General features: G+C 44.5%; 1 protein-coding gene across 1 annotated transcript in view; it reads right to left on the reverse strand.

The window, feature by feature from the left end:
- Positions 1-15000, reverse strand: part of LOC143022769 (uncharacterized) — a 16768-nt gene that overhangs the window by 1690 nt on the left and 78 nt on the right. The window contains exons 1-6 of the mRNA XM_076181116.1: positions 12787-15000; positions 11629-12564; positions 10704-11343; positions 9057-9189; positions 1745-1863; positions 1-584 (exon numbers count right to left, since the gene is read on the reverse strand). The exon at positions 1-584 is cut by the window's left edge and continues 211 nt beyond it; the exon at positions 12787-15000 is cut by the window's right edge and continues 78 nt beyond it. Of these exons, the coding sequence (XP_076037231.1) occupies positions 1-584; positions 1745-1863; positions 9057-9189; positions 10704-11343; positions 11629-12564; positions 12787-15000 (4626 nt within the window). The remainder of the gene's footprint in view (positions 585-1744; positions 1864-9056; positions 9190-10703; positions 11344-11628; positions 12565-12786) is intronic.

The raw sequence follows: 15000 nt of genomic DNA on the forward strand, positions 1-15000 counted from the left end.
ATGACGATCTCCTGGGGCTACTGTCTTCTGCGACAGAAGTGGAGTGAGCTGTTCTCCCGCCTGCTCAACGTGGTGGATCCAGCAGGAACCCTCTTCCTCGTCCATGGACCATCTGCAATTGAAAGCCACGCAGTGAACGAGGCTTCCGCAGGTGTCGTGGTCTTCTGCGAGGGCATCCATGAGGTCGTCAATCTCATGGAAGCGGAGTAGGCTGCCCAAGCCTCTTCGTCGTCTTCTTGGTCGTCGTCGATCGGGGCTTTCGTTGGTGGAGCCTCTTCTTCTGCCTGATATCCGCATCGGCAGTTGAAGGCTCCACAGGCTTTCGAGGATCTCGTCCACCTCGTGGACGTCAAAGAGCACCTCGTCACCAATGTCGGGCTCGCATAGGCCTCGACGACGATCTTCTTCGGCGTTTGCCCCGTCCGCCGGAGTTGCTTGAATGACCTCTTTAGACGTCCTTGGGGTTTCCGCGGCCCGTGTCGGTTCCAGCGATGGGCTTCGGTTTGCCGCTGGAGTTGACCGGGGAGGCAGTTGCCTCCACAGAGGAACCGACGGCCTATCGAACTTCGTTTCTTCGAGCTTTTCTGGGAAGGGGGACCGAGGCGGAAGTCTTCGTCACTCCGGTGCAGGGGGCCTCAGGCAGGCTCTTCTCCAGCACAGGGGATCGTCGGTAAACATTCCTCTTTTGGCAAAAGGTCAGGGTTTCTAGTACAACGAGTGTCGAAGCCTCACTCCAGTCTTCGCATCTCCTTTTGATGCTGCTCCTGGTGCTCAGTCCGTCGGATGCTCGTCGGGTGATGGAAAACGACATTTTGTATACGTTTTGCCTTCCAAAACACTGTGTGTAGTAAAAGAAACACACACAGAGTTTCGTGTTTGCCGAGTTTGGGGACCTCACACCATTGATTGCAAGCGGCCGTGTTTGTAGCTGCGGTGTTTATTGCCTACAAGGGCAAGTTCAGACACTGTTGCAATCCTGTCCGGTCGGATTTCAGTTCTCTTTCCTTCTGGGACACTTTCTCTAGAGCTTCTGTCTACTGAATGGATACGCCAAAGTCTCTTTGAACGAGGAAATGTCAAATCAATCTCGCCTCTCTTCCAGCTAGTTTCTGGTGAGATATCTTTATGCCACCCTGTTCAGTATATTCGGTGGAGCCACTGACCTTCTCGAAATTTTGGAGTCTCATTGTGTATTGATAAGAAAGGCAGCGTGTCTGGGCTTAGGACACTACAGACTTGGAACACAAGATACAAGCTAGTAAGGAGAAATGATTTGAGCAACAAGGCAGTAGTGTTGGGCAAACAAGGCATTAGACTTGGACCAACAGGATATGAGAGTTGGACCAAAAGAATACGTGAGTTGGACCAAAAGAATATGGAAGTTGGACCAACATATGAGAATAGGACCAGGAACATATGACAATTGGATCAACAAGATATGAGGAATGAACCAACAAGATATGAGAATTCAACCAACAGGATATAAGAGTTAGAGCAACAGGATATGAGCGTTGGACCAAAAGGATATGAGAGCTGGACCAAGATGTGACAATTAGATCGACACGATATGAGAGATGGACCAACAAGGTACGAGCGTTGGGTCAGCAAGTCATCAGAGCTGTGGGTAGAAGGGTATAAGTTCAAGGTCGGCATCTGGGTCAACTTAAAAACTGGGACAGCAGAATAAGGACGGTCAGGGCAACAAGATGTTTGGGCAACTTTCATGTCTGGATTTGGGCAATACCGTATAAAGAGCAAGGGGCAATGGAGGTTGTCAATTTAAGGTCGGTGTGGTTGTCCGATAGTGAACCAAGGAGACCGAGGTCGCGAAAGGTCACAGAGACAAATAAGGTCATGATGTCACTGAATGCAACACAAGACTGATGATTGTCTCTTAATCCTTCTATACTGGGTGGTCCTTTTCTGTTTTTGTTTTGCTGCCGCCAGCCGATTTTATTCATATACATGATACCTCGTCGGTAGCTAAAAGGTTATAGCCTATCTTGGCTAAAAGTGCTTATTTAGTCTCAGAAATAACTAAGGAACTTACGCCAGGAGAGGCTTAGTAGCTGCAGCAGAAGCCGTCACCTTTAACCTATGCGCTTGTACTGCTGGGGCAGGTAACAGTTACTGCTGGGAATTGGAGAGGCGTGCGAGATTCGAACCCACAACTGAGGAAATATGAGACCAGCACAGAACTCGCCGCGTAGCAAGAGAGGTCTGAAATCACTCCCAAAGGTCATCGATGCTCGCCACTTGCCCTAGCTGTCAGAGTTGGCGCGTTTGGACCACCTGGGAAAGGGGAAGGAGGGTTCAACCTATCTCTCCATCACCACAAACCCATCCATCCTCTGCCCTCACCCTCTCCAACATCTACAACCCTTTCATTCCAAAAGGAGAGAAATGAAGTACATCATTTATGCCACTGGTAAATTTCCATCCCCCCAAAAAACAACAGATGTTTCTCCAAATAAACAAAGTAAATGTACCTCATCCACAGTACCCATTAAAGCATCTACAGCTGATAGTACAAGGAGAAAACCATCCTAACCCCATTACCAACCACACACTATCTATCTATCTACCTGTGTACCAAATACTTTTTCTTCCTGATAAGGCAGGTAAGTGGTCAAGACACGCGCTCACTTCCATCCATTATCCATTCCACCCACATTTGTTCCACTTTCATTTTAGCTCCTCATGGATGAAGGGTTATCCCAGTCTTCCGACCAATGCAGCAAGGCACAGCACAAATGCTCTCAGCCACACACACTAACGTCAAACCTTATATAAGCCTCCTATTCCTTCCAGTGCCTCCACCAAACCCAATTGGAATGAATGAGTACCTGCTAACTTCAGACTCACATGTACTTCCTCCTAGAAACGATACCTAAATACACTGAAAGACTTCTGACCCAAAACAACCACTATGTCGTCTATATATTCCATTATATATACTAAAAAGCTTCTTCCCCCTTATAGGGGAGGTAGCCACCCAAAGCTAGCACCCACCACTCACTCATCCCACTCTCATTCGTCATCCATTTCCCTTTAATCTTCCTTTCATGTGGATGAAGAGTCATCCCTGTTCTCTACCTACTGCCCGGATCAGAAGCAATGCAGCAAGGTACTGCACATCTACAATTTCCGCTTCGTTTACATGGCGACCCTCCCCACTCGTCCCCTAATGCGAACAAAGAGGGAGGACAGTGATACACTTTGTCATAAAAGTAAAACTGCCGAGGGCTCATCTTAGATTAGAAAAACTTGTGGACCCTTGTGGACCAATATAAACCTGACAACAAATGTTCACTAAAAAAGTATAACTAGGTACACACATACCGCTCATCCCATTAGAAGCGATACCACACACTTGTTCACCCACCCACTTTCCATTGACAATACACATATATCACAATAATGTCAGATTTACAATTTTCTTCTTACTTTCTTACTAGCCGCCTGGTAGAATTATCTCCTGTCAGCCAGTGGCTCTCGTTTCCTAATTTCTCTCCATCTTTCTCTTTCTCTGTAGACTTCATTTTGCAGTATCTCTGTAAGATCTTCTCGAATTGCCAAAGCTTCCTTAACTCCTTCCGTTCATCTTTTTCTAGGCCTGCCCACCGGTCTTTTACCTTCCGGCCGCATATTAAGTCCAGCCCTGGGCAGTTTCCCGTCCTCCATCGCAGGACATCTTCCTACAAGAAAGACAGTACGTAAAAAAAGAAAAAAATAAACAAGTAGATAAATACTTTCAACTACCTCGACCAACACATGAAAAAGGAAATAGCCCACGACAGAGGCGCCTGATTATTTACAAAGACAGAAACGCTGGTGAAGTAATATTTAGAGAACAAACAAACATGAAGTGTCCGCCAGTGGATAGTTGGTTCATCTATTACATTATTTCCAATGGGAAAAGAGCTGGTATATACATAACTGCATACTGTATAACAGACATACATACATACACATGTACATATATAATATACATTCATACTGTATATACAGTACTTAGATACATACATACATACATACATACATACATACGTACGTACATACATACATACATGCATACATCATTCATGCATACCCATATACATAGATATCAATACATACACAAACGTGCATATATATATATATATATATATATATATATATATATATATATACATACATAATTTGCATGTATACACCAGTCATGAAGATCGGAAAGGCTCCGAGCAGCCACCTGCATTATTCATGATGAAGCAATAATGTCTGGCACCACCACCGCCACAGCCGCCGCCGCTCTACCTGTTCGAGGCCAGCCACTTCCGTCCCAATATCTGGGGCGAGCACAAGCAGCGCCCACTTGCCCTCGTTCGTCGCCCACTCCTCGCCCATCTTGCTTCTTCTCTCTGTTTCTTTCTCTTTCTCTCTTTATCTCTTTTTTATCTCTTTCCTTCTCTCTGTTTCTTTCTCTCTCATTCTTTCTCTTTTTTCTCTTTCCTTCTCTCTTTCCTTCTCTCGTTTCTTCTCTTTCTCCTTCTCTCTCTTCTTCTGTCTTTCCTTCTCTCTTTCCTTCTCCTCTCTCTTTCCTCTTTCTTTCCTCCCTCTCTCTTCCTCTCTCTCCCTCTCCCTCTCTCTCTCCCTCTCCCTCCCTCCCTCTCCCTCCCTCCCTCCCTCCCTCTCCCTCCCTCCTTCCCTCTCTCTCTCTCTCTCTCTCTCTCTCTCTCTCTCTCTCTCTCTCTCTCTCTCTCTCTCTCTCTCTCTCTCTCTCTCTCTCTCTCTCTCTCTGTCTTTCTCCCTGAGAGAGACAAAGAGAGCGAAAAAGCGAGAGCCAGAGAGAGAGCGGAGGATGTGGGTGGGTGGTCAAATTAGAGGACATATCACGTGTTTTTTGGGAGAGTGAGAGAGCGGAGATGCAGTTGAGGTTCCAAGAAACGAAAGAGCAATTTGAGGGGGTCGAAGAACGAGGGAATGGGGGGAATGGGGGAGCTTTGCCTTCCCCCTTTCCCCCCTTCCCCCCTACTCTTCCATGGCTCTCTCAAGGGCCTTCTGTCATCCCCCCAAAACCCACTTCCCCTCACTCCCCTCCTCCTCCTCCTCCTCCGGATCCTGAAGCAGCCAACGGAGCGTAGGAGGCCCCCCAGCAGGAGATAGGGCGGCAGAAAGCGGAGCCGGCGACGGAGGTCGTGGTGGAAGAAGTGGAGAAGTGGAATGCAGCTGGCAGGTGTGGAGGTGGAGTGGAGGTGGTGGTGGAGGTGGTGGTGGTGGTGGTGGAGGTGGAGGTAAAGACGTAATATTTGCTTTTATTCGTTTATTCATTTGGGTGTTAATTTATCACTATTATATATTATTTCTTTTAACCTCCACACACGTACGCACGCGCACACATATACATACACACACGCACACACACACACACACACAGACACACACACACACACACACACACACACACACACACACACACACACACACACACACACACACACACAAACACACACACACACACACACATACACACACACACACACACACACACACACACACACACACACACACACACACACACACACACACACACACACACACACACACACACACACACACACACACACACACACACACACACACACACACACACACACACACACACACACGAGAATTTTTAAAAGAATTTAAGAACAAACCTGATACTGAAAGATATAAAGACGGGTCACTACGAGCATAGCTCCCTTCCCGTACAATACTAAGTAAATACAGCTATGTAAATACACACACACACACACACACACACACACACACACACACACACACACACACACACACACACACACACACACACACACACACACACACACACACACACAAACACGCACATACATACATATACCAAGGCTTTTTCCCCCTTTCAAGGGAGGTAGCCAAAAAGGGAAAGGCATAAAAACACTGCCACAATCAAACACGCACACATACTGTATATAGAGGTAAATATCAAAGGTTTGCGTCCATGTTTGGAGCGAATTTCTGTAATACACTTGGACAGTTAGGCCCTGTTCACAATCGCGGTTTCAACCGTTGTGGTTGAAACTGCGGCGGTCCAATTATAAATTATGCCAATAGAGGCATTCACACCTAATCGCGCAGTTTTTCCTTGACTATGTTGTCCTGTTGCGGTTTCAGCGTGATTCAAACTACGAGTGTGAAGAGGGCCTTATGATTGGTTTCAATGATTCCTCAGGAGAAACAAAGAACGGTTGGGTGGCGACGACGATGACCAAGACGATGACAACGACAATGACGACGGACAACGAAGACGATGACGAAGACGATGAAGACGATGACGACGACAAAGACGATGACAAAGACGATAACGACGGTCGACGAAGGCGATGACGATGACGACGACGAAGATGATAAAGACGAAGACGACGACGAAGACAAAGACGATGACAAATTCGACGACGAAAGAGACAATGGCAGCAACGATGACACCGATAGTGACGACGACGACGTTGATGTCGACGTCGACTTTGACGTTGACGAAAGATGTGGTCGAGTCAGCAATCGATGCGTCGGTCCTGCCAACACCTACCCGCCTACCTGACTCCCGTGGGCGGGCGGGCGTGCAGCGCCCTTGCCTGAGACGTTGTCAGTCACTGACACCTTTGCTGACAACTGTCGACCAAAGTTGAGGGAAGAAAATGGTTCACACGCACATTACCAACCCTCACTCTCACTCCTTTTCCACCGCCCTTCACTCCCCTTCCTTCCACTCCCCTCTTCCTCGTCTCCTTCCCCTCCCCTCCCTTTCCTTCATGTTCATTTCTCTCCTCTTCCCTTTCGTCTCCTTTCTTTGCCTTTCCCCCTTTCCTCCATTCCTCTCGCCTCTCCTCCTCTCTCCTCTTCTTTCCTCTTCTCTTCTCCCATTCCCCTTCTTCCTCTTCTCTCCTCTTCCCTCCAACTAGTTCTTCCCTTTTATCTACCCCTCTCTCCTCCTCCCTTCCTTTCAATTTCCCTCCTCTCCCCTTCCCTTCCTCCCTTTTTCTCTCTCCCTCCATTTACCTTCCCTGCTTCCCCCATTTCCCCTTCCTTACCCCATTTCCCCTTCCTTTCTCCATTTCCCCTACCTTCTCCACTACTCTCTTCCCTTTCTCTCCCCTGACCTCAATTTCCCTTCCCTCCTTTCCCCATTTCCTCTCCCTTTCCTTGTCTCCCCTCTTTCTTCCTCTTCCGTCCCTTCTCTTCTCTTCATTTCCCTTTCCTCTTTACCTTGTGTCCTTTCCTTCTCTATTTCTTCCATCTTGGTTTACCTGCTTTCCCTTCCCTTTCTCCTCCTTTCCTTCCCCTTCACTTCACCTATTCGTCTCTCTCCCTCTTCATCTTCCTCTTCTTTTTACTGGTTTTCTTCTTCCTGTATTTCCCCTCATTCTCCACCTCTTCCTCCCCTTCCCCTCTCCCTTCCCCTTTCACTCTACCTCCCCTTCCCCTTCTCCCTTCCCTTCCCCTTATCCCTTCCCTTCCCCTCTTCTTCCCACACCTTCTGCTCTCTACTATTGTCCTCCTTTACTCTCCTCCTTCCCCTCTCCCTCCCCTTCCCCTCCCCCTTCCCTTCCCCCTCCCCTTCCCCCTCTCCTTCCCCTTCTCCCTTTCCCTTCTTCCTCACCTCACCTTTTACCCTCTACTTCCGTCCCTCTTCACTTTCTTCTTCCTCACCCCAATCCCTCCCCCTCCTCCTCCTCCTCCTCCTCCTCCTCCCCTTCTTCCTCACCTCACCTTCTACCCTTTACTTCCGTCCCTCTTCACTTTCTTCTTCCTCACCCACATCCCTCCTCCTCCTCCTCCTCCTCCTCCTCCTCCCCTTCCCCCACCCCCAACTTCCTACCCACACTCTCCCAGGACCATCTACAATGCCTCGGTCGATCGAGGACTCTCACCTGATTGAAATCGTCTGGCTGCACAGATCACTACAGGACACTAGAGCACAGAAGACCATAACACAACACATCACACAAGTAGTAGTTGTAGTGCTATTAATAGTAGGAGTATCAATAGTGGTAATAGTAACAGTAGTAGTAGGAACAGTTGTAGTAAAAGAAGTAGTAGTATTAGAAGTAGTAGTAGTAGTAGTAGTAGTAGTAGTAGTAGTAGTAGTAGTAGTAGTAGTAGTAGTAGTAGTAGTAGTAGTAGTAGTAGTAGTAGTAGTAGTAGTAGTAGTAGTAGTAGTAGTAGTAGTAGTAGTAGTAGTAGTAGTAGTGACAGCAGCAGTGGTAGAAGTAGTGGGAATGGTAGTGGAAGTAGTAATAGGAATAGCAGTAGTATTAGTGATTGTAATAGTAATAACAGTCTTCTCCTTTTCTGCATGAGGGGACGGAGGGGGGGTCGCCGATTTAATGAAGCGGCCTTGCTGTGGATGTGCTGTGTCTTGCAACACTGCTTCTGACCCAGGGCAGTGGACAAGATGCAAGGATGACCCGTCATCCAGGAGGTGCCAAGATAAGAGGGAGGGAAGAGAGTAGAGGGAGTGGGTAATGTAGGGGATGGAATGGGTGGGAGTGGTTTTTATGCCTTTGTTTTTTGGCTACCTCTCTTGTAAGGGGAAAAGAGCCTTTGGTATATGTATGTTTATATAGTAGTAGTGATGTGAGTATGAGTATTAGTAAGAGTAGGGGTAGGGAGGGAGGAGGGGTAGGACTGGAAATAGGAGTAGGAGGTTGTAGTATTGGTGGTGATATCATCATCATCATCATCATCATCATCATCATCATCATCATCATCATCATCATCATCATCATCATCATCATCATCATCATCATCATCATCATCATCATCATCATCATCATCATCATCATCACCACCACCACCACCACCACCACCACCTCCCCTATCTCCACCTCCACCTCCACATTTAGAGGGTGACCTATTAACCTTGGCCTCAACAAGCAGTGAAGGACACGTCAAAGGTCGTCTCCACTAAAAGGTTGTAGGGGGGTGGGGAGGGGATAGAAGGGAGAGGAGGGGGAAGGGGGAGAGGGGGGCAGGAGGAAGGGGAGGGGAGGGAGAGATGCCTCCGACAGCGACCCGGAAGCTGAGAGCCATTAACTGCGGCTGGAGCAACAGGTAGTGGCTGGCAAGGGGCGTAGTCCACGATCAAACTTCCAATATTAAAGTTGAGACGCTTACACCCGGAGACGCTTACACCTGGAGACACTTACTTGTGTCTATGTGGCTTCTGTCTATATACCTATATGATCTATGGGCTCAGGGCGAGAACCGAACCCAGGCTCACGAAACGTTTCACGTAACCCTTTCACCTCCAAGGGTGTGCTCCAGATATGAAAAATGAACAGTAAGACCCTATTTACACTAGCGGTTTGAACCGCGCGGAAACCGCGGCGGTACCGCGTAGTCAAAGAAAAACCGTGCGGTTGTGTCTGAACGCCTCCATTGACTCACATTGTCTCTTCACCACCATAGGTGATGATCCGAATACTGAATAGCAAAAAACTTTCTGTGAATTCTGTTTATTTGCTCGTTTGTTTGTGTGTTCGTTTGATTCTGTATCTATGTATTCACTCACTTATCAATTCATTTATTTTTTATTTATTTATTAACTAGTTGATTAATTGATTTAATCATTTTTATCTATTTAATCGTTTGTTTGTTTATTTGTTTATTTATTTATTTATTTATTCATTTATCGATTATTTATCGTTGTAATTTATTTATTCATTGTATACTTGTTCTTTTATTTATTCATATATTTATAAATTCATATAGTTACTTTTTTGTATACTTATATATCTATGTAGTTATATGATAATGCTGAGCAATAAATACGTCACGGCAGTGCATATTGTGTTGATATAATAAACTTGTTGAAAAAACAGCTCAGATCGTTTCAGAGAAACATATCCGATTAAAAGATAGCTGCAATACGATTAGATTATTTGATTAATTTATGCTCGACTATCACTTCTCGACGGTGGGCGGTTGACTTCTCTCTCTTTTTCTCTCTCTTTCTCTCTCTCTCTCTCTCATATATATATATATATATATATATATATATATATATATATATATATATATATATATATATATATATATATATATATATACAAGCACCCGGCTCCGCCGGACCTGGCTACGCCAGGTGTGCTTGGCCTTCGGCGAGGCGGGCGGACCCAGCCCTTCGGGCATTGATGATACACATAAAAAAGTTAATAAAACCAAAGATTTTCATCTGCCTTTTACTTAAAACACCTTAGAACTATACATTTAATGTAGTTTCTTCTTTTTTCTCTTGGGTGTGAGTTCTTCTTCGCTGTCCTCTTCTTCGCTGCTATTCTTTCTCTTTACGAAATCCTTCAACATGGTTTTAATCTCATCTATTTCGTAGACAATCTTTTCAAATCTTTCTTCGTTTTTGGTATCCTTAGCTCCGATCTTCTCCTCAATCTTCTCAATCTTCTCCTCAATCTTCTCTCCAATCTTCTCTTCGATTTCTTAAATTTTATCCTCCATTTCCCCTCGACTCAAGTAGTTCTCTTCTTCGAAGAGTTCTTCTGGTAAGATCATCGCAGCTACTTCTCCTTCTGTTTTCTCGAACACAGAACGTGATATGCTGACTATGGATTGATCGGGTTCCTCTTCTGGTATCCTTGAGGTTTCAGAGTTATCTTCAAAGATTAAATCCTCCAAAGAAGAAAATTTACTTTTATCCACATCACAGAACACCTCTTCATAAACGCAATTCACCCAAGGTCTCAACTCGTATTCTTCCCCTTTCTTTGTATATCCTGGAAAAACTATGAGGGAATCGTGGCTTGTAACTCTAGAACACGCTACGTATAGTTGACCGTGTGCGAAGCACTGTGATGAATCCAGTAGCACACCACACTTCTCAAACGTCTGCCCCTGGGACTTATTTATTGTCATAGCGTAACAGAGTTTGACAGGGAACTGGTATCTCTTGAAGGCTACAGGGGTGTCTGTTGCCTCTAAAGTAACTCTAGGAAGTAAGATCTGTGTGTTCCTGTACACACCAGTTAAAATCTCTCCAACAATAACGTTCCTTCTCAAATTTGTTACCATAACTCTAGTCCCATTACAGATTTTCGGAGGGCAAATGTTCCTCATAACCATCACAATTGCTCCCTCCTTCAACCTTAATTTGTGTGGAGGAATGGAAGGGCTATCCATAGAATTGAAAACTGACGCCTGAACGTCCATCCCTTCTATTGATTCACAACCGACATCTACGCTCATGTAAACCACTTCCTTACCAATCACTTTATTGTACACAAACTCGTTAATAATTTCGACGTCGTTGTTCGTGGGAGATATTATAGCTCTCTTTTCAAAGAAAGAGACGTTAAATATGTTCTCTCCCATTCCTCTGTACACTCTTTCAACTAACTCTTCTCTGCTGTCAACTAACACCCCGAAACCTTCTCCGAAGTGACACTCTTTGTACTTTCCTTCTCCAACTTCTAATAATTTCTCTGCAAAGTTTATGTTTTCTTCGTCTTCACTCTTAAGTCGAACGTTCTTTATCAGTTCTAACTCTTCGAAGAAAGGCCAAAAGTAACTTGATTTCAGACAACTGTTCAACTCGTCGTTCTTTCCTCCTCCTCTTACAACTGGTAATATCTGTCTAAAGTCTCCAGCACAAACGAACGTCTTTCCTCCCATGAAAATATCAAGACCGGAAAGGTCCCTCAAAGTGATATCCAGGGCTGAGATTGTGTTCTTATTTGCCATCACTGCTTCGTCCCACACAATCAAAGAAGACATAAGAAGCAATCGAGCTAGTTCGGACTTGTGCTTTATGTTGCATGTTTTTCTTTCGTTATGTTCCATCAGTGGTATCTTGAACATATTATGGGCAGTTCTTCCCCCGTGAAGGACAGTAGCTGCTATACCCGAAGAAGCCACAGCTAAAGCCACTTTACTCTTCGAACGAACTGTGTCTAGAAGAAGATTCAAAAGGAAGGACTTTCCTGTCCCACCAGGTGCATTTAAGAAGAACGCTTTGCTTTTGTTTTCCGTCTCACAACCAACACTTTCAATGATTTTATCGTAACAAATCTTCTGCTCTCTGTTTAATAGAGGGAGAGCTCTCTCCACTGTCTCGGACAATTCTTTAGAATTATAGGCTTTCTCCCTCCTTATTACGTTTGAAGACTTTTCTCCATTTCTGGAAGAAGGTAAGCCGTAGTGGACTATGTTTTCTCCTCCACAATTGAAAACTTGTTCTTGGATGTCGTCAAGAGCATCGAGGTATATTTCGTCGTTGTAATCCTTCAACCCTCTAAGATATAGAAAATCACTCGAGAAGAGATCCTTTGTTTCTTCCCAGATATCTTTCTGGTCTTCTAGATCCGAGAACACTAACATGCTAGCGTAAGTCGAACGAAGTTCTTTGCGGTCATTTGTGTAGTTTATTATCTCCAGGATAGTCTGTTTCCAAGTCTCTTCATCTTTTAAAAGACCCATAGCCTTAACGGCTTCCCTGTAAGTTCCGTAGAGTACACCGTCCACCATCCTGAGGTCTTCGAAGGATTTGGGACCTCTCTTGTGGGTTAGAAGCATTCTCATATAGAACAGTTCTACTGTCTTGTTCGTTACAGCTCTTATCCTTCCAATAGCGTGAGTGTTACCTTTCCTCTCCTCCCAACATGATTTCGGAATGCTGTACTTGAAGTAAGCAGCTACTTCGTTGTAAGTTAGGGTGGCTGCGTACTCGTTAACGCTACATAATTTGAAAAATGCTGTCAACTGAGTGTCTCTGTTTGCCTTCTTTTTTATGTCTGCCTTTGAGGAATCGGCGTTGAAGAATACTTCGTTTTCGTCCTTTAAATGGAGGTCCAGATTCATAACAGGAGGGTAACTACTGTGTATGGGGAATCTGAATATCTTCCAAGTTGCTTCGTTGGAGTTAACGAATCTTGCATCCGTGAAGTTCTTAATTTCATTGATTTCTTCGGTTCCCTCGGTTTTAGTGAATAGAACTCTGTCACATCCTTTGTTGACGTACTTTGTAACGTACGCTATAGCCTTAATAGAATTTGAACACTCTACGTTTATGTGAGAGTTAAATCTCAAGCAAAGATAGGGGTTGTAAGGCACCACCCATGAGTTGTCGATAGTTACTTCCTGTCCCTTTAACTTTTTCACAAAGGAGAAACCTCCTTCTCCCACAGCTCTTCTCCTGTAGAGAGGGTAGCCGTTGTTTCCGAATTTTATCGTTGAACGGCACTGTTTCGGAAAATCTTTCTGGCACGTCCCTCTATCGTTTTTCTTCCCATTACAACACACGGAGCTTTCATCGTAGCCTATGCACGGTCCGTGTATCATGTTAGTGGTAACAATATCATACAGTTCTGGGTGTTTTTTCTTGTCGGGTATCTCGGCGGATATTAGGCTCGAAACGGTATTTTCAGTCACTTTACGTTTCATCCATAGAAGAATGTGAACGTGAGGCAAGCCTCTTTTCTGCCACTCAATGCTGTACAAATGAGCTGAGACTTCTCCGAATATTTTATCTGTTAATAACTCTCTCATTAGTTGGTCTACCTTGAGTTTAAAAACACGACTAACTATATCTGGACGATTACAGACGTTAATAGTGTCGCCGTATAGTGTCAATTCTTTCCATTTCGGATTCATAGTGAAAGTTATGAAAAAATCCGGAGAACCGTATCTTGACACAAAACTTAACGCATCCTGTTGCCTCTCTTTCATGTATCTCGGGCCTTCCACGAAACACTTAGGAAGTAGCACTCGTTGTCCTTTATGGGCTGAATCACTCTTAAGAATATCGGACCTCTCTTTTCTGATTTCATGTTGGTTAAAACGGATATAATCTAATCGATTTGATTCAGCCTTCACGTAACAGTCAATAACGAACCTCTGGAACAGTGTTCGACATTGAAAGAGAGCTGTGAAACAGTTCTCTCTTTCCATAAACATAGAAGCGTAATATGCGCACGGAGAAATCTTCTTCTCGTTCCCAGCTTTGTTAGCCTTCAGAGACCGCAAAAGATACGTGTAACCCATATCTCCGTTGGGTATCAATAAAGGGTACTGGAACGGATCATAAAAGAAACTGGTGTGATCCACAAACCTAATTTTATATTTCGAATCCTTCTTGGGACTGGTTATCTTTATTAAAAGAGGATCGTGCTCGTCGTCTAGATTCACTATACCACCCACAGTCACATTTGATGTCGGAAGGTGGTAAACTCCTTTATGTTCCTTCGTTTCAAAGTTTTCAACCGCTTTAAGTTGGAGATTCATTTGTGGTATCTCTTTATGCTTTTCAATATGCAATGCTATCAGTTCCCTGGAGTTTTCTATTTCAGACAAAATCTGTCTCAAACACTTATTGTTTTCGAGAAGGTAGTTGAATATTATACGAATTATCTCCTCGTTCTCGTTGTACTCTCTTTCTTCTATTTCTCTTCTGGATTTAGTTGATTTTTTCTCCTCGCTTATAGGTGCTTCCAAAAACAACTTAGAGACTTTATAGGTTCTGAGTCTAATTTGTTCCTCTCTACTGTTATAGAAATAGAGATCTAGGAAGTTATCGACAACCCCGTTAGGTCTTCTCCGTGTTAAGTCCTTTACGTCTCCGTTGGAAAACTTTTCTTCGTCCGAAAACATACCTCGAGTCTCCTTGTCTCCCACTAATAACTCTGGCCTCACATAACTGGTTCTGTGGTATATAGCACCCTTTATCTTGTACACCATAGCTTTTTCAGCTGCATTTTCCAATTTCTTGGATGTTGCAAAGGAACTGAAACTAAAGACAGTATTAAACCCGATTGTGTTCTTAAGAAATCTTTTAGAAAGAGGGGTAACACCTTCAAATAGTGATTTGAACTCTTCGTTTTTTATCTCAGAGGGTTTCACAGCTGGGATTTGTCCCGATCTACAACACAAACCCTCTGTCTCCCTTTTCCACCTTAAAGCATCACAGTACTTGCACTTTACGTCGCCAAGTTTTCC

This window comes from Oratosquilla oratoria, unplaced genomic scaffold (assembly GCF_046742065.1).
Source record: "Oratosquilla oratoria isolate Oo_2021 unplaced genomic scaffold, ASM4674206v1 SCAFFOLD165, whole genome shotgun sequence".
Classification (NCBI taxonomy): Eukaryota; Metazoa; Arthropoda; class Malacostraca; order Stomatopoda; family Squillidae; genus Oratosquilla; species Oratosquilla oratoria.